The sequence below is a fragment of the Rhyacophila brunnea genome, unplaced genomic scaffold (genome assembly GCF_057557595.1).
Source record: "Rhyacophila brunnea isolate RB1 unplaced genomic scaffold, BYU_Rbru_1.0 scaffold_3, whole genome shotgun sequence".
NCBI classification, from domain to species: domain Eukaryota; kingdom Metazoa; phylum Arthropoda; class Insecta; order Trichoptera; family Rhyacophilidae; genus Rhyacophila; species Rhyacophila brunnea.
The window spans coordinates 55,713,886-55,734,555 of NW_028232965.1; the positions used below are offsets into that span (position 1 = coordinate 55,713,886).

General features: G+C 37.8%; 1 protein-coding gene across 1 annotated transcript in view; it reads right to left on the reverse strand.

Moving 5' to 3' along the window:
• The window catches only part of LOC147068583 (uncharacterized), a 435,171-nt gene that overhangs the window by 115,215 nt on the left and 299,286 nt on the right, over positions 1–20,670 (reverse strand). Inside the window, exons 10-14 of the mRNA XM_085953004.1 lie at positions 17,476–17,670; positions 2,989–3,200; positions 2,375–2,668; positions 1,411–1,838; positions 973–1,217 (exon numbers count right to left, since the gene is read on the reverse strand). Of these exons, the coding sequence (XP_085809130.1) occupies positions 973–1,217; positions 1,411–1,838; positions 2,375–2,668; positions 2,989–3,200; positions 17,476–17,670 (1,374 nt within the window). The remainder of the gene's footprint in view (positions 1–972; positions 1,218–1,410; positions 1,839–2,374; positions 2,669–2,988; positions 3,201–17,475; positions 17,671–20,670) is intronic.

Below are 20,670 nucleotides of genomic sequence, written 5' to 3' on the forward strand. Positions count from 1 at the left end.
AGGTCCGCCGTACCCCCCCTCGTGTCCCTGTCCAACTTTGGATAGGGACCATTTTTGGACCGCGGGCCCAACTTGACCTCCCCTGACCAAACGTCAAGGGACCCCATTTGGACCCCGACCCTACACTTGAGCACCCCTGGTAGCAGAGTAGGCACTATTGTTGTATACTCAACATACCACACTATCGCATCGCTTCGCCCTCTTCCACCATTTCAAAAGTGTTAAAACACTAAGACTGCACAATATCCAAACTACCGGCCGTGTAACGATCCCTCATATTAAATACAGATCCCATCCGCCTTCTCTCACTCTCTACCTTCACACCATTGCGCACCTACATGCCAAATATGGTGCGCACTCCTCCACAGGAGGCCCCGGATCATACCAACCCCGACAACTCTTCGTCCCTCACGGCATCCACTTCAGGATGCACTGCCTACGCTCCATCTTCGGCTAGGACGGCCAAAACTAAACAACGTTCGCCAAAAACGCCAACGAAAAAAGCAACCTCATCTCCAACAATTACGGAACCGGAGCCAAAAAAGGCCAAATCAAAAAACCATCAGGCGCCCCCTCGACAAGATGATGACGACTCTTCCTCCTCTGGCGAAGACATTGGGATACCCATGGACTTCTCCAGGATAGACCCTGATCAACACGACGAAATTTATACCGAAGTCTCAACCTGTCTAAACGAGATTATATCGGCCTTCCGCGGCAAACAGGCCGGCGCCAAAGAGCGAATATCCAATGCTCTGCTGAACCTATCTGAAGCCCACAGCCGGCAGAATCTCGCCATGGCCAAACTCGAGCGAAAATCCATTGTCCAAGAAGCCAGAATACTACACCTGGAACAACTGCTCAAAGATAGGACCTCTGGCCTCAAAATTCAAAAGAAGGCCATTAAGGACTTGCACGCTCAAACCAAGATACTTAAGACCATCCAGCCTCAAGCGCCCGCAAATGCCCAACCCGCCGCCACGACACCTGCCCCTATGTCATGGGCCACGGCATTGGGCAGGAAAAGCCGCCTTCCCATGGCCACGACGTCAACACATGCAGCACCCTCTACCTCCTCCGCCTCCACCAACCAACAGTTTCCATCCTTGCTTCCCCTCGCCCCCAGACCGGGAGTTCTCTTCTTCCCGACCGGATCTGGGGAGAAGAAATCGGATACCACGAAGGAGATCCTTAAGAAGGCCTTCGACCCCAGGTCTCTTGGGGTTCAAATTACGGGTATCCGTAATATAAGGAACGGAGGTGTAATTGTTCATCCCCGTTCTGAAGTCGAGGCCAAGGCCCTTATTAAAGCCCTGGAGACCTCGGAGGCTGCCCTACGAGCCGAGCTCGCCGGGAAAAAGCAGCCTCGTGTAATCATTTTCAACCTTCCCTCTACACTCACAGAACTACAACTCCGGGAAGCCATCTTCACCTCCACCCGTGAACAGACCGGCCTGCCAGAAAAGGCATACGCGGACATAAGACTGAGCCACAAAGCCGGGCCAAGAACCGGCAGATGCCACTTTGTGGTCTTCGCCCCGGCGGCCATCTGGACTGCCCTTATTGCAGAGGACAGACTCTACATGGGGTGGGAATCCTTCCCTCTTAGGGACTACGTTGGGGTAGTGAAGTGCAATATATGCCACCTCTTTGGTCACATGGCCAAAGGATGCACCAGCAAAACGCCGACGTGCAGCCACTGCGCCATCTCCGGCCACGACCGCGAGGACTGCCCCAGCAAAGGAAACCCACCCAAATGCGTGGCCTGCTACAAGCACAAGCAGCCGTCTGATCACTCCACCGGCAGTCTCGATTGCCCAGCAAGGCTCCACGCCGAGCTGCGTGAAAGGGCTATGGTGGACTACACTGCCACGCGATGATTACCTTCGCTCAGTTGAACGTCAACCTGAGCGACGCCGGCTCGGCGGAGTTAATTGAGACTATGCGGGCCACAGGCCTGTCTCTGGCGCTGGTACAGGAACCGTACCACTGGGCCTCTAAAAGGGGCCCCAAGGTCACTGAAAAGGGACTCGGGTGCGCGGGTCTTGTCGTCAATGCCAGGGGTGTGGAGCCGAAGGCTTGCGTTTTCGCTCTTGACCCTCGCCTTGGCGTGCTGTCGCTCTCGCACCTGTCAACTGAGTTAGTCGCGTGTGCAGACATAAGCTTTCCCGGAGGAGGCAGCGTGGTGGTTATCTCCGCCTACTTCAGCTTTAAGAGTACAAAGGAACACGTGGCATCAGTGCTTGACGGCATCCTTCGCGCAGTTAGTGGCAGGGATGTCATCATCTGTGCGGATGCAAATTCGCAATCCCCCCTCTGGGCGCCCGTGGATATCCCCCTGTGCGACGCGGACGCCATCGAGGAGTTAGTTCACCAGCACAACCTGGTCGTCCTCAACGACCCCACCAGCATGCCGACTTTCGTGTCGCACGCAAACTCCGGAAGCACCCACATCGACATCACCCTGGCCACTGAATCCGTTGCGAGACGAATCAGCGGCTGGAGAGTCCATGAGAGCGCTTCCATGAGTGATCACCGGTTGATCACTTTTGAGCTGGCCTCTGTCTCCTCGCACGATGGCGGCTCTGACGTTTCCCCAACTCCGCCCGCGCGGTTTAGAACCCGCGACGGGAATTGGGAAAAGTTTGAAGAGGCGCTTTCCAAAAAGCTTGACAGGACATCCAGAATCCGATTTCCAGACGTACACTCGGCCGCCTCACGACTGACTGCAGACATCACCGGATCAGCCGAAGCTTCACTCGGACGCTGCAAGCCCAAGCCACCAAGCCAGTCGCCGTGGTGGACGCAGCATGTTTCGCGCCTGCGTGATCTTTTCAGAAAAGCGCGCAAGGTCCATCAACGTGCACGCCTGCGCAAGCAACCACCTGCCTCCATCGATCCCCTTGCAACCATGGCCAAATTCACCCGAACGGAATACAAGAAAGCAATCACTCAAGCCAAGAAAGACTACTGGCGTAATTTCGTTACCATTGAGGGAGGTTCGGACCCCTGGGGTCCTCCATACCGTGCATTGAGGCTGGGACTCAGACCGACGAGCCTCCTGTGCGGCATCGAGAAACCGGGTGGCGGATTCACCAGTACCGAGTCTGAAACGGCTGCGGTCCTACTCGAGGCTCTCATCCCTCTGGATGATGAGTCCAGGGATGATGACGCCATGAGGACGACCCGCTTTGAGGCTTCTCTTCCAATCGACACGGATCATTCATCGTTGCCTTCCGAACAGGAGATCAACCAAATCATGCGCACGTTGACTGCTGGCAAGGCCCCGGGCCCGGACTGCATTGACAACTTACTTGTCAAACGCACATGGGCCATCGCCGCGCCAGAGATTACAGCCCTCTTCAGTGACTGCATCAGAAGCGGCACGTTCCCCGACTGCTGGAAGAGGGGCTTACTTAAGGTAATCCCCAAAGCTGGCAGCCGAGAACCGTCAAGCCCCAAAGCCTACCGCCCTCTAACACTCCTGCCCGCCCTGGGCAAAGTGCTGGAGAAGCTACTGTGCCACAGGATTGAAGCCCACCTGGAGACACACTCGCCGCTTTCCGATAAGCAATTTGGATTCAGAAGAGGCAAATCAACAGTCGACGCCATTAGGAACGTGATTGCCATCTCTGAAAATTCTCGCCGTAAATACGTCCTAGGAGTTTTCCTGGACATTGCAGGTGCGTTTGATAGTGCGTCCTGGCCTCTTATACTTCGAAAGCTTCGGCTGAAGAGACTACCAGGAAATTTGTTCGCGTCGATTCAAAGTTACTTCACGAATAGATCGATCGAGTTTCGAGTTGGATCAACAACAATAGAGAGAAACACCAGCATGGGATGTCCCCAGGGCTCAGTCCTCGGGCCCCTTCTCTGGAACGTACTCTTCGACGATCTCCTTAGAATTCCGCTTCCAACCGACTGTACTGTCATTGCCTACGCAGACGATGCGCTGCTGTTGGTCGAGGCCGACAGCAGGGCGAAGATTGAGAGCACTGTTGGCGAAGCCTTAGCATCAATTGAGGCTTGGGGTAAACTAAATAGACTATCATTCGCACCTTCCAAGACAGAAGCCATTGTCCTCAAAGGACCGAGACGACTGAACTGCTCGAGACCACCCACAGTCCGATTCAGTGACACGAGAGTGAAAGTGTCGAAGATCGTCACCTATCTAGGCGTCAAGATGGACACCATGCTAAATTTCCAACACCATGCCGAAACCCAAGTCCACAAGGCTGGGGTGGCCTTCCAGAGGGTCGGCCGCATGGCTGGTGAAGGATGGGGCTTAAGAGTAAGGGCGCTCAAGATCGCCTACGGCGCCATTTTTATGGGAATCGCGGCTTACGGCGCCAGCGCTTGGTGCCCGCGCATTCCCAAGAGTGTCAAACTTAGAGCCTCTCTTTTAAGAGGACAGCGCAGCGTGCTCCTGTCCATTACCAAGGCCTACCGTACAACCTCAACTGACGCGCTCCCGGTCCTGGCCGGTATTCTCCCACTTGACCTGCACATTCAGGTCAGCGGCGCTTCAATGCTGCTCCTCAAAGGTGAGGAGGCTGACGTTGGTGATTTTCATCTCGTCCCCCCCCCTCGACAAGCCGGCGAGGGATTAGCACTATTGAAGCGCAAAATTAGACTCATGTCGCTTGACGCGGCCATTAAGACCTGGCAGCGAAAGTGGGACGAATCTACTAAGGGCCGGCTCACATACGCGTTTTTTCCAGACATACAGTGGCGAATGGAGATAACCAAGTATTTGACTCCAGACCATTACACCAGTCAATTTGTGACTGGCCATGGTGGTTTCGCTGGCAGGCTCTTTGAGCTTGGACTTGCAAGCCGTCCGACATGTCCATGCGGAGGGGAAATACAGGATGCCAATCACATCCTGTGGGAGTGTCTGAGTATGTGCTCCGAACGGGAGGAGATGCTCAGGTCGGTCCAACCAGTTGTTGGACCCATCGGCCCGTCCGACCTGGTTGCTACTAAGGCCAACTATCTTGCATTCAAAAAATTTGCGGCGTCTTACTACGGGCGTGAAGATCTCTTCACATAAATTTTGCTGCCTGTATGATTAGCTTCGTTCTTTGATATAATAAATAAGTAGCTTCATTTTCTTTTAAGTAATTTCTATGTGCTTTTTCTCTCCCTGGCACTTTGAATTAGAGTAAACTCAGTAAACTCAGTCAGAGCTCACTCTGAGCGTAGCAACCTAAGTCTTGGGCACCTTCTCCCAGGACACTCCCAGGCCAATTTTTAGATGCTTCACATCACCAATTGACGGGTCCCGTGATACTCTCGATTAAGACCGAGTGTGGTGCGGGGCGGGTTTGGTGGAGGGAATTTAACTTCAATGAACCAATTTATCTTGGTCTGGAATAGGCAGGGACTTTAATCTTGAAATCTGTTACTTGAGGAAGTGATAATGGTGACGATGGTGACGATGGTGACGATGGTGATGACCATATTAATAATAAAGTTCGATTAGACCGTCACCTGAAAATATATATGTACGTAATTACAAAATATTTTGTTATTAATATTAAGTCTTATAATACAAATTCACTCCTCTGGAGGACACAGCGAAAAGGTTGAACCTACGAGTAAATGTGGGAAAGACCAAGTATTTGAAAATGACAAGAGGCATTGAACCCTCTGGAAACATTGGAATAAGAAACTCCTCGTTCGAGAGAACCTCTCTCTTCAAGTACTTGGGCTCCAACATTACCTCTAAAAATGAAATGTCCCTAGAGCTCTCTGACCGACTGAGAAGTGGAAATGCAGCGTACTTCGCGCTGAGTCGTCTGTTCAGGTCCAAAATGTTGTCCATCAAAACGAAATTCCGGGTGTATAACGTGGTCATCAAGCCAATCGTCATGTATGGATGTGAAACGTGGGGTTTAACAGAAAAACAAGAAAAGGCGCTCCAAGTGTTTGAAAACAGAATCCTCCGGAGAATACTTGGACCCGTCAATGAGAACCACCGGTGGCGCATCCGCACAAACGCTGAGCTCTTCGACCGATACCAACCTAGAATCACTAATATTCTGAGGTCAAGAAGGCTCAGATGGGCAGGCCACGTTGTACGATCTGAAAGATCTAGAACTCTCTATAGGATTTACAAAGGCACACCAGCTGGCACTCGACCTCTTGGCCGCCCTCGACGGAGATGGGCGGACAACATTCAAAGGGATGCGGAATGGCTGGGGATAGTCAACTGGGAAGAGAGAGCGCTGGACAGAGATTCCTGGAGAAACGTTGTGCAGTCGGCCATGGACCTGAACGGCCCCTAGCGCCAGTTTAATAATAATAATAATAATAATAAATAAATTTATTCTCTTTTGTGGTAAGAATACTGATTCTTTAAAAGTACGTAGATATTAGGTTTCAATAATATTATCTAAATTAATTAAGTCTTTCGTGTCACGAAACCTCTATACGTTATTCGTTGAAATAATCATAAATTATACCATTAGAGGTAATAATAAATGAGATAAACTTATTTACAGGCCATAGTAAGAAAAGCAATGAAAATCATAAATATAGATATCTCTCAAGAAAAACAAAAGAGGGAACACACTGCCAACAGATGGCATTACTTGCAAAATGATTACGAAAAGCTTCGGATTTTGGCGAAATACATTTTTACTTCATATATTTAAGAAATATTTTGGCAAATATATACGTCATGAGTCACGATATACGCAAGTAAAACGCGAAACATATAAGTCAGATGTCGGTTAGCCGAGCCAAGCCTGCAAAAATATTTTCAACATAAATATTTTCACTCTTATCTTTGTGTTATTGTGGAAGTAAGACTTCATGAAATACGGTAGATAATAATAACATTATTAAGTATTAGATTTGAAATCGAAATATTTTTTTGTACTTATAATGAATAGCCGAAATTCTTAGTATATTAGAATACGCTTCAATTTGGGATTGCAAAAGATGCTATATGTTATGTAGGTACTAATGATTCCCAACCAGGCTTCCATTAGAATTCACAAAAGCATGAAAAAAGAGTACAATTGGCAACCTTTTTAGCAACAGAGTAAACAACGTTTACTGTGACCTATATAAAGATATTATGGACAAATCATTATAAAGGTTGGGTAGATGCTCCAGGTCATCCATAAGGGCTTCCAATTAGCTTTTTGGGGCCTCAACTTCGTAATTTGTTCGCAAAAATACCGGTTTCACGGGGCCTTACGTCTTCTCTGAGAAGCCCCAGTTATATGCAAACCGTTTCAGCCAGGTATGTGTTCCTCGAGATTTTACTAAATGTTTCATGTATTCCACAAAATAAAAAGGTTGCAAATCACTACTTATACACTAGGAATATATGCAGGGTATATGTTTGAGAAATGTATACGAAGGATTTAGGATTAAGTATAGGATTAAATCCATCTTCTTTATATGAATACAAAGAAATCTAAACCGCTGAGGCTTGTATCATGTATGTATACCAAACCAGTGGGTCTATTCTATACTTATCGAACACTAAAGTGATAAATAGTATCAAACTTAGGGTAGGTTTGTATCAAAATATTAGCACTTATTGTAACAATTACACGAAGTTGGTTTTTATTGTTGCAATAAGTGCGATATTTCAACAGCAGCAAGATAGGTGCTGTTAAAATATAGCACTTATTGCAACAATAAAAACCAACTTCGTGTAATTGTTACAATAAGTGCTAACATTTTGATACAAACCTACCCTAAGTATGATAATATTTATTACTTTATCACTTTAGCGGTCGATAAGTATAGAATAGACCCACAGGAAGATTTTTCGTCATACTCATTTTCATATTGGAGTATAAGCGGTGCCTGTTGGTAAACATGATTTGTGTTGGTGATTGTGGTTTATTTCTGTACAAATTCTAGTCATGTTTTCTAATCCTTCTATTTTTTGAAGTTTTACTTCTTTTGGGGCGTTTGGTAGAGAGTGAAATTGAGAGCCGTTACGAAAGTAATTGACGGTATGTTAAGTAAGTTAAGTGTAAGTTAGCTGAAAATCAGTCAGCTGTATACAAACGCAAGTTTGATAGTAGAATTGTTCCGTTGCCTAGGAAACGAATTTATTATTGTTGGCCAAAATAAAATAAAAACAACGAGAAATAATTATAAAATTTATTTAGTGATACAAGTTAAAGTGTATAGAAATAAACCAGCGGCACTGCAATAAGCGGCCCTCCTTTATTCTAGTTGTTATTGATATGGGGCTATTAAAACGCCAATTCTATCTAATATCATACTTTATTTGACAGGTCTGAAACACGACGTCTCGCGCAATGATGTGATCATAGCCGACCATAGTGACCACAGACAGGAGTATAGATTATTTTGCTTGGTGAAAAATATTTTGTGAATTGTACTTCTTTTTCTGTGTGATTAGCTGTCAAAACTAAGCTTACGTATATTTTTAAGTGTGATAAGTAAGTTACTTTTGTCTGGTATTAATTAGTTTATGTGAAAACTATTTTATGTTTGAATATTTTTGGTTGATGTGAATTTTGATTAACGCGGTGTGCGATTATTTTGTTTTATTACGCCAAAGAAGTATAACTTCTAACGCGCGTACATACGTACACTGATTTTTTTTATTTTTGATAGTTGGTATAAAAACGAATTTGTAACCGTGTAAGTTTTTATGAAATAATATTCCAACTGCCGTAATAATTGATACAAATGGTTATCTGAGGTCGTGGTTTTCCAAATAAAAAACGCTAACTCGTTCCGCAAAAATATCATTTTTCTTGTGGGAATAGCTTTTGCTAAAAATAGTTTTCCTTCTCATAATGAAAAACAAAGCTTTTGACATAATCTTTAATATTACGTTTTATTAAGAAAACGGGAATATATATTGCGTATATAAAAAATGCTATAAGGGAAAATAGTAATATTGTAGCCGTGAACAAATACACCGGCCTAAGCTAAGCTATATTACTGTACGCATAGTACTGTATAAATATAACAATTTTATTTTAACCACGTTATGTATTAAATTTATACGTAAGTATTGAACTAAAAAAATGTCAATAATAACTGACAAATGAGTTAGGATACTTGCAAGCCGATGGTCAAAGGGATTCAATAGCATAAGCCATCAAGTTATGGAAAAAGACTTCAAAGTTTAATAATATAAGATAATATAAATAATAATATAAACACTTTAGTATAAGTACTGTAAACGAGGTGTGATTTTTTTTAATGATTCATTATTATGTATTAAATACGTTATGTAGGTATATTCAATATAATATGGAATGCTTCATTCTCAAATCTTATGAATCATTCATTGAATAAAAGAAATGGTTGTTAGTAAGTTCAAGTTGACTTATAACTAAATAATTGGCGAGAAGCGGACGTCAGTTAGTAATGAGGGTAATTAATATTCCTTGATTTAAAACACAAAAACCGATAGTCAATAATAACGCAATTTGATGAGTATTTTATGTAGGGCCTACTAGTTTAAACTATCGCAATTAGGTATGAGGCTCGTAGCTTAATTGTTTAGAGCAAATTGACGCGATACTAGCGGAAATACGGGTTAAAATCCGTCGAGCATCGAATTTTTTCAAATGATTTTTTTTCTAGTGTGTATATTATATCTGAGGTGTTTTAAAGTTATGTTTGTTTAATATATGGAATATTACATTCTAAAATCTTCAAAAATAGTTTGTGGTGATGAAAAAACTACTTACAACGTGTTTATTTATTTTTATGTCACCTATTATAACACTCCGAAATATACTACAATAGAAAAAAATCTGTAGCCCCTTAATCATTAATTATTAAAACAATTATATACTTACCGATATTCCTTAAAAGTTAAACGATTCAATTCATTGCAAATATTAATTATTGTTAAATAATTTGTTTTTCCAGATAAAAAAATATTACGGTATAAAATAATGTAATAATTTAACCAAATAACGCTTCGAAATAACATAATATTATTTTATAATTATATTTTTTTTTTAATTTGATGAGAATTCATCAGCCGTAAACATAAAATATTTCAATCAATTCAACAAAAAGAAACGGTCCCTACGAAAGATAATAATATTTTCTCGAACGTAAAAAAAATGGTTTAATTTAATTGAATGAAACATGAAGGGATATCCCTGAAAGACAACGTTTTTCATTAAATTAGCATAATAATAATCTTTTGGATTGAAAAAGATATGAATGAATAAAACAATGTAGGAGATTTTATTTAATTAATCGCTTCGTCCGGCTCTGGCGACTGAATGGAAATGACGGAGGAAAATACCATCAACAGTGACAGACACACTTTGCTGTTATTTTCCAGAATAGTAGAAGTTTGATGTCTGTCCCGTACAGCGAAACGTGATTTCAAGCTCATTTATTACATAGGAAGTGCAATTAAATGAAAGTATTGTAAGCATGGTACTTATTCTTGAAGTCTAGAACAGAGTTTTGTAACCGGTTTTCCACAATATATTTTTCGTATCATGAGGTTTTAAATGAGGCCACTTTTTGAAAACACGACTCATTCCAATATTGTTGAAAAGTTAACGTTAAATGACATTTTGTAAAGAAAAATAAACTTTAAATGAATTTTTAGACAGTAGCCTCAAACCCGGCTTATCACATACAAAATAAATGAAAACTTTCAAATGTGGCTTATTCCACTAACGTTTAGTTTCGAAGACGGTACGTTTCACGTTAGCCAATAGGGGTTCAGTTTTTGGGTCATGTGAATAACATAGTGGTATATTATTGGTTGCATACTTGCATATACGGATAATTCAAATTATTATGTTGCAGAAACAGCTCAATCCAACTATCGCTTTCAAACCTGGCTTGATATAAACATTAAATGTAGATAAGAGGTAAAAAATAGATTCTTTATTAATACTGAATTGAATAAGTTTCCATTTGTTTTCTATTTTAAATTTACTACACTACAAAATGAACTAAAAAATAAAATTGGTGTGTGTACTTAATTATGTACGCGCGTTAGAAGTTATACTTCTTTGGCATAACAAAACAAAAACAAAACTTGTGATAAACTAGATTCTTTGACTAGCTTTTAATTATCTTGTTAAATTACACACTCAAGAAAAAGGATCGCTTATTGGAAGGCCGTTGGTTTATTTCTATACACTTTAACTTATATTACTAAATTATATAATGGTTGTTCGTTGTTTTTATTTTTTAAGTAACAACTGTCACTCATCGAACTCGTTGAAACTGACGTTTAATCATTTGTTTACGTCAGGAATTGCAAATGGCGGGATAATTCTAAACTATAATATTATACTCTATAATCGTCACGATTGCAGTATCGTACTGTGGCGTAAAGGTAGAGCGTTCGGCTGATAACCGAACAATCGGTGGTTCGAATGCAATCGAGTGCGTTGACCCTGATCTGATTTCCTAAACGCCCCAAAAGAAATATAACTTCAAAAATAAACAAATTAGTCTTTTATTCGTTTATACAACAGCTTATTGTATAATCCCGTAAATAATGTTTTTGGGAATGAGCTGTGTTAGCAAATAACAGCCTCAAATATTTTCAAAAAATTAAGCGAGATTATGTTAAATGGGTTATCACTTCATCACTCATATAAATATTGTTTTTACGAAATACAGCACTAGTAGCAAAATTTACATTTGAGTTCGTGTAGGGTTATAATTAATGTCAATATTGTGTTGTGAGGTTTGATTATTTTTTGCTCCACTAGTAGAGATGCCGGACGTGTAAAAATCGTATATAGCCTACACTCGGTTTAGGCTCATGTCCACCATGGCGATATAAAACCTCACTGGCTGCAAACGGCTAAATATCAACCGGTATCTTATACTATCAAATTTTAATAAGCCGACCAACGAACGGCCCCGATTGCCATATAAAATATCAAAAACTATGTACGCGAGCCTATGTAAATTTAGTTAACAGTCTTTCCTGTATGGTAAATTCAAGCTAATTTAAGTTCATGTTTAAATTTAAATAGTCATTGATAAATAAAATTCTTTAACGATATAAACCAAAATGACCAATGATCTGTGTGAACAGAAATCTAAAACGTAAACAATTAAAAACCAAGCTCAAACAATGCATTATGCATTGTGATAAAAAACCTTCACGGCTTTCTAAATGCAATTAGTATTCAAGCAAATTAGTTTGGATATTGATATATTCCATCTACGAAAGGATAAGTTTAGATGGACGTTGTTTTATAAATTCATAAAATCCTGACTAGGGATTGGAATACCGGTATTTCAAAACCGGTATTACAGTATTTATCAATACCGAAATACCGGTTTTAAAAATCCAAAATACCGAAGTTTTCGGTATTAAGAAGCCACGCTCGTTTACGTTTTTGACGATGAATTTAATGTTATTTCTTCATTAGTTTATACTGTATTTCCTATTCAATTGAGTGTATAAGTTATGTGCTGATAAAGTGCAAAATTTTGTCTAAATCCAATATAGGTTAAATAACAATAACACACAATTCATTAAATATACCCAGTTATAAAATTGTCTCGATAAAATAATCTACTAATATTATTTCGAAATAAAAACCATCCGTGACAAATGTTCAATTATTTTATAATAACATTATTGATGGTTGTACAAGTTTTGAATTGAACTTTTTCTGTCAATATATTCATTTAAAACTATCAATATATTAAAATTATTTGTAAAAATCTACAGTATTGTGATTAATACATATTATTTTTAAATGTCACTATAATAAATGTAGATATGTTGGTTTTTCTATAAAATAATGGTTTAAAGAGATAATAGCTATATTTACCGATAAGTAGGTACTCATGTTTAAACGAATACCGGTATTAATACCGGTATTCAATAAGAAATACCGAAAAACCGGTAATGATATTTTCATTCGGTATTGCAATCCCTAATTCTGAAAATGGTAGTCAATAGTGATGACGATGATCAGTTACTTTTAGGCCTTTTTTGTAGCTAAAGATTGTCAAATTAATTCGCGATATTTTAGAAATCAAAAGCGTCATTTAGATATCAATAATTTTGAATATCGTCACCGTTTTAGCAAAACCATCTATGTGTCACTTTTATCAAAAATGACTTTTAAATACCAAGTCATTCCTTATTTTTTTCTCTATAGGCCAGTAAAATGATCTATGTGTTGGGTAAACTCGCTCCGAAGTTATTTCAAAAAATAAAAAACAGCTATGTGTAAGGTTCAAAAACCACGGTTCACAAAAACAACTATGTGTATATTATAGTAACATATAAGTAAGATGGTATTTTGATATCGAGAGTGTAATGTTTTTTTACAGTTTGGCTACACATAGTTTGTTTCTATGTTATATGCTATGCATTATGGTCTTGCACGACGGTTTGAAAGATGCTTTCTCAAAAAGAGAGACAGGAAATATTCAATAATTTCTGGAAGATGCCTACATGGTCAATAGGGTATAGGCGAGAATTAATTTAAAAGATGGATAAACAACTACAAACGTCTCGATGACAGTGACCAATTGAAAGCAACAATGACAGGTAATAAGAATCTGACTGAAGATAAATAATTGGTAGTGCAACCAAAAATCAAAACGGAGAGATTTGTGGAAAAATGTTACATTATGGTTTGATCTAATTCCAAAGTTCCCAGCCTTTATTGCAGAGAAAATACCTCCAGGATGTATGTGGAATCGTGTTTCCGATCCAAAATACAAATGCATGATGAATATAAAAAATGGTCTCTGGAAAATGGTCATAAAGCAGCAGAATATACTCAAATATATTTACCACCAAAAAATCAGTATCCACCAACCACGTAAAGATCAGTGTGCCATCACTGCCATCTGCTGTAGTTATAAAATGAAGAATGTTTCAGAAATGGAATACAATAGCCACATTATTAAAAAAAAAAAAAAGATGCTAGAAGACCAAAAATGAAATGAAGGAGAGTACCAGAAGTATTACTGGACGGTTAGTAATCACAATGGATCTCCAAAGTGTGCTGCTATGTCCAAAACACAGGCACAAATGTATTATAAACATAAGCTGCAACTACACAATTTCACCATATACATTCTTCATAATGTATCTTCTAATGAATTTGTCTCATCTCATCGAAAGCAGGACAATACAATGAATTAATTCTAATATCGGATGGGTGTGGATATCAAAACCGAAATAAATTATTCGCTACTGCTCTAAGTTATATCTTTAGAGAGAAAAAACATCGAGATTCAACAGCTTTTTCTGGAAAAAGGCCACACCATGATAGAGGCCGATAGTGCACATGCCACCTAAGAAAAGTATTTTAAGCCTCCAATATATTCACCATCTGATTATATAGCACGTATGCGGCTAGCAAGACCAAAACAACCTTATAAAATTAATGTCATTGATTTTTAATTTTTAAGAATTGTGGATAAGATTAAATCTGGATTAAGTTCAATCAGACCAGGAAAACGAATCGGAGATCCTGTTGTATATGATATTAAAATGTTACAGCATCTACCAGATGGAACAATCTTTTACAAACTCAACTTTATCAGTGCAACCGTTTGACTGCCTTTGTAATATATATAATGAATCATTGCCAATATCGCAGTCGAAATACATACATCTTCAGGAATTAAAAAGTGTAATAGAGAAAGATCACCACTATTTCTACGATAACCTAACATTTAAACCTGCTAATAGAAAGTAAACGAACTTATAAATATAATATCATCTCACTATTGCATTAATAATTAATAAAATGATATTGCAATTTATCACTAACGCACTATGTATATTTCAACTATTATTTATGTAACAGTTTTTCATGAATTTATTATTATTCACATTTTGATGAATAAATTAAACTATGTGTATTTACAAAACGGTCAAAACAACTTATGTGACATCACAAACTGTATTTTTATTATTTTTGTATTAAAAATAAAAGATTTTTGTAAACAAAATAATAATCTTAGACCATTTTCTGATTATAATAAAGCATTCTTCATAATTTTAATGTTTAAATGTAACATTATTTTTTTATTCAGTTTTATCCTTCTCCTGCACAATTTGAGAAAGTGCACATAGATGGTTTTGCTAAAACGGTGACGATATTATCTACTAATGTAATATAGATCATAAAAAATAAGAAAAGTAAGTGACAGTAACCAAACTATCTTAATAAAAATTCGGATAAATTAAATCAACTGTAAAAAATGTATTTAGGTGTGCCTACATGATGGGAATTTCAATCTCGGTCAGTTTTTCGATCCAAAAGTATCGTGATTAATAATATTTTTTTAATCTTGGGATTTTATGAAAGCGAGTGAAATTTTATTCATTTTTATCAATGTCTGATTCAGACGTGATATGAATTTAATAAGCCAACAAAAAATACACATTTTCATTTTATTAGCATTTTCTTGGTTGAAAATTTAAATGTGTTGTCATAATTCAAATATTTTTGTCATAACCCGTAATAGTGTGAATTTTATGTGATTAATGCTCTTGTTTCTAATTTAAATACATTTGTATACATAACTTTATCGTTCTCTTTAAATTACAATTAGTTTTTGTCAAGATAATATAATGTACCAATCACGAAATCCCGTTTAATCCCGTAGGAAAATTAGTGGGACTCCGGGAAATCCTACGAAATATAATTTTACAAACTAATAGGTACACTGAAACTTTTTGGAAATTTGGAAACATAGATATGTTACAGAATATTCGGCTTTGCAGTTTTAATATAAGCATCGTCGATTATAAGGTTTAAAAACTCTAAGCTGCCTCTTCGTATAGGTAATATCTTCCATTCAATATAGCCGGCAACGATAAAATTACAATATTGAATTTAATCAACCTCAGAATATTATGTTCAATGGCTGTGCGGGGGGGGATTATTATTCATGATATTTTCAAATCATTTTTTAAAGAAAAAGATGCTGGAGAAATACTCTACAATACAGTTGATATTTCTTTGAATAATTATATTCAATTCCACGACTGAGCCTTTGTAATACGAGGGTTGTCCAAGAAATAAAGACTTTTATTCATTTTTGTCGACGCGGATATTATTTCTCAAAAAATAGCAGCACTGGCGTATAGTGTAGACTTTCCTCTCCAGAACGAGTGGTGAGTCGGCTTGGTAGCTGCTTCAGTATGACCGTTGCATCCGTCTGAGATGAACGCTCCCCTGTCGAATTCCGCTACCTACGAGGTGCGTTCAATCATTCGGTTTCTCAACCAGGAGGTAGTTCACCCTGTTGAAATCCATCGTCTTCTCACATCCAACTATGGTAATGTGATGAACCATCGGAGTGTCAGGAAGTGGTGTACTGAGTTTTCGAGTGGTAGAACGGTTGTTCATGATGAGGAGGGGATAGGAAGGAGGTTCTCAATTGGTGACGTTTTATTGAAGAAAATTAATGATAAAGTTCGCGAAGATCGCCGTTTGACATTCCGTGAGCTCGCAATTTTGATCTCTAAGTCTAAAAAATATCTGGACCGGAAATAAGGTGACTTATTTGAAAAAAACTTCTATGTTATAATAAAAATTAAACGTAATTAAATATAATATAACCCTCTTGATTGAAATGCATTTCTATCGTTTATTATCATTCACACAGATTGCACATAATAATTACTTTCCAATATTATTTCGTTATTAATGTTAATAATTAACGGCGTTTACGTGGTAGAACTCCACTATAATTGTTTTGAAACAAATATTTTTGTTATTTTTGTTAAAACCTCATTTTCACTAGGTGACAGCAACATATCGCGAGACATGACGCTCAACATCCATGTCTCGAGAACAATGTCACGAAACATTTTACTTGTACATACCAGGACTCAGGATCAGTTGTCGCAGAACTTTTGCCCGAGAAGATTGTGTTGGTCATCAGTCCTGTGTACATATTTATTCTAACGAGTAGTTTATCGTAACGTAAGAGAAAAAAGGGTGGTGGGTGCGGTACTATTTACTACAAAGAGAAAGTTATATTCGAATGTCTGACATATCATTTGTTGAGCAATGTTGCGTACTCGTCTATACTCTCCAATATTTGACATGAGACTGACACGCGGCCTGTGTGCTCGCTCACGGAGCGACAGCATGCAACATGTTCCGCGTCACGTAGACTCTATGTTGCGCGTCGTGTTGAGGGACATTAGGTTCCCTAGTGAATACATGGCTTTATTTTACTTTAATTGAATTATTTACGTTGGAAAATTTTGCGGGCTATAAACCCACCTTCAGAACGGTTGAATATACCTAAATCAACAATATAATCAGCAATCAATATATTATTATTATGTATTTGGATATATGGCACAAATCCAAAAAGTATCAGAAACGGCAAAGAACTCGGTGATCGTTAAATTATTTAAATATATCTACATACACTAGTCATTAGATGAATTATTAACACTCAATTATAAAATTGAGTATTAAACCTTCAAAGAAAGATGTATTTACTGAAATGTTCACTTACCAGGTTCAGTAGTATCTGAAGGTGTCTCGTCGGTCTCCTCAAATTGACTGAAGAAGAGATTGGCGACTTCATGATGAGCAGCTCGCAGCAGATCCTGTGCAGCAAGATACCTTCGCCGAGCTGATTCGGCGCCAGCTGCACTCCGCCATGCACACACAACCTTTCCTGACATCCACTTGTCCACCAATACCGATTCTAGAAAAAATGCAGATAATTTACCTGTAAATATATATTTAGCTGTATTTATTTATTACTTTTCGAAATCATTGATATGACTACCAAATGAGCTTTACAACAGAGGTCGGAGAACTGTTTGTACCAAAAATATATTTGTATTATACGATATTTATTCCACATACTTCAAATTAAGCAAAAAGAACCCCTTAAAATGAAGTATATTTTTTTTCTCGGTGTCATGAATTATTAAAAATACTTAAAAGAATGTTATAAATAGAAGAATGGTATGTTATATACAAAATTAAGGTCAAAGAATTGCGGCATACCATTAAAAACATTTTCACTTCAAGTTTAGGAATAATATTGTAGATACATTTTGTAATGTCAAAATAATATGAATGCTGTGTTCGTGAAATTTCAAGTTCATAAGGTTAAAAAACCCTTGATTATAAAGATGGTTTATTGCTAAGAATAGCAGAACCTTTATAAGTTCCAGATGTACAATTTTAATAGCCTACAAATAACTTCATTACATAATTCCAAAACATTCTAATTTACTATTCTGAGTAATTATAATAGCTCACGATGGCTGAGCGGCTTAAGCGTCAGTCTATAACATTGTGGAGTCCAGGTTCAAATCCTGGGTCTGGCAAATACACACATTGTTTTTCAATTTGTGTTTGGAGTCAGAGTATCGACCTAACAGGATGAGCAAGTAGCTAACATATATTTCTCGTAAAAACAAAAATCTGTTAATACAAACATCCACTCTGTGGAGTCCCATTTATGATCTTATTAGGATCGGACATATTAAAAAAACTGAGTGATTTATACTTATTGGTTAACCCTAATTTACCGTTACCATTAAAAACTAAAATAATATTTTAAGGACACCGTGATCAATGACAATATACGTAATATAGGACAAAACGGTACATTTATATGAAATAATATGATAATGATTTCTCTTTTTCCATTAAAAATTACAAGTTTCTTATAATATATTCTTATGGCATTATTATCCTACTGCCTACAGATTTTGTTTTACATATTTGTGTATGTTATTTTAGTTTGTTTCCCGAAGAATAATCTATTAATCTATTAATACTTTAAAACTATCACTAACACCTACCTATATAAAAAGTACACTTAGGTTAGGTTAGGTTAGGTTAGGTTATGATATCAAACCATTTTTGGCAGCTACACATAATATTATTACCGCTAGCTACATACATCCAGTGAAACATTATTTAAACGATAATCCCGCGTTTTCTGCCAATGCTTGAGAATTATTTGGCTATTCAATTTCAGTTTATATAATGTGGACGAAAATGATACTTTAACAGTCACAAACATATAATATTAAGAAGTTATACTATATTTTATTAAAAGTACCTATAGTTTTAATTCGCAACGAAAAACTTAATTTCATTTAAAAATGTGTTTATTATTATTTTAATCAAAATGATTATATTTTTGTAAGATAGCATCAAAAGTTTGTACGACGTACATATAAATTTAAATAGTATGCAAAATGTAATGGATTTTCTGTGTAAAGTTTACTTGAAAATATTTCTAAATGATTATTCGTAAGTCGAAAATGTTTTATATAATTATTATAGAATGTTAAGAATTGAATTTTAGTATTTTAAAACAATATATCGTTAAAATTATTAATAAAACAAAATAGTTCAAAATAACACAAAAGTAGACAAATTGAATAGTTTCAACCAGGGAGTGCCTGACATGTCGGACTAATTATTCTACTATCAGTTCTAATAACAGAGCCACAAGCATTTAAGAGAATATAAGGGAGTGTTAAAATATATTATTAACTAGTATTAAAAACAATGTTTTATGAAAATGTATAACTTTAGTTGAAACTTGAGGTTATGAATCTTCAATAACACCAACGTGCCTTTTTTTATTCAACATCTGACTGCAGATACCTACAGATTTGCAACATATAGATTTTCTTCAATAATTTTATTCATTTAAACATTATCATTAATAATTCAACTTACGGGTCGCATATTGATCATTGTCAATCATTTATGGACCGCACAAAGCCCGTGAGCTGTGAGTTGCTGACCACCGGTTTTAACATTTAAAAATAAACGTTGGTTATTTGTATTTTCTACTTCGTGAGAAACGCACATTGATATGGATAATTTGGGTATCTTACAGCATTCTGCAGGGCTTCTACCCTTCCAGGCATTTAGTAACTAGTTAAAAATCCTTGGATCTCTTGATTTGTTCCATTCAGGGACTTATTTTTCGTCCTCTCTCAAGTTTCTCCAGATTGCCATCTTCTTTGTGGGCTATATAACCAAATAATCTAAGAATTCTTCAGAGAAAAATCAATACGGGCTGTCTAAAATGTGGAGTTTGCTGATGATGGACTCATTCGTTTATTTTTCCATCCACGATACTCACTATCCGCATCCAGTGCGTTTCATATCCATTTAGTTTCTAAATCTAGATCAAAATTCAGCGCTCGAAATGGAATATTTTACGAACCGGAGCGCTCGATAATTTTACGAAAATATTAACATAATTATCTAATTGCATGTTTATTTTATAAAAAATGAAGTGTTCGATTTTTACAATATGGCAAATCTAGATCAGACGGTCAAATAATATGGCAACGTGGCGGAGCGATAACTCTGGGAATTGTATGAACCGGAACGGCGCTCCGGTGCGTTCCGGTCCATTTCGAGCCCTGACAAAATTACAGTTTTTTTTTTTTTTTAATAAACTGCATAACTAAATTGTATTACACACTAAATTATATTGTGGTGCCCATATACCTACGATAGCCGCGCGGCTTAAGCCCTATAGTATCGTGGGTTCCAGATCTAAATCCTGGGTCTAGCAAGTACACATATTATTTTTCAATATGTGTATGATTCAGAGTATGGATCTAATAAGTTGAGCAAGTGGCTGACATCCATTTATCGTAGAAACTAAACCTTCACTCTGTGGAGGCCATAATATAATCTTATTAAGATCGGACAT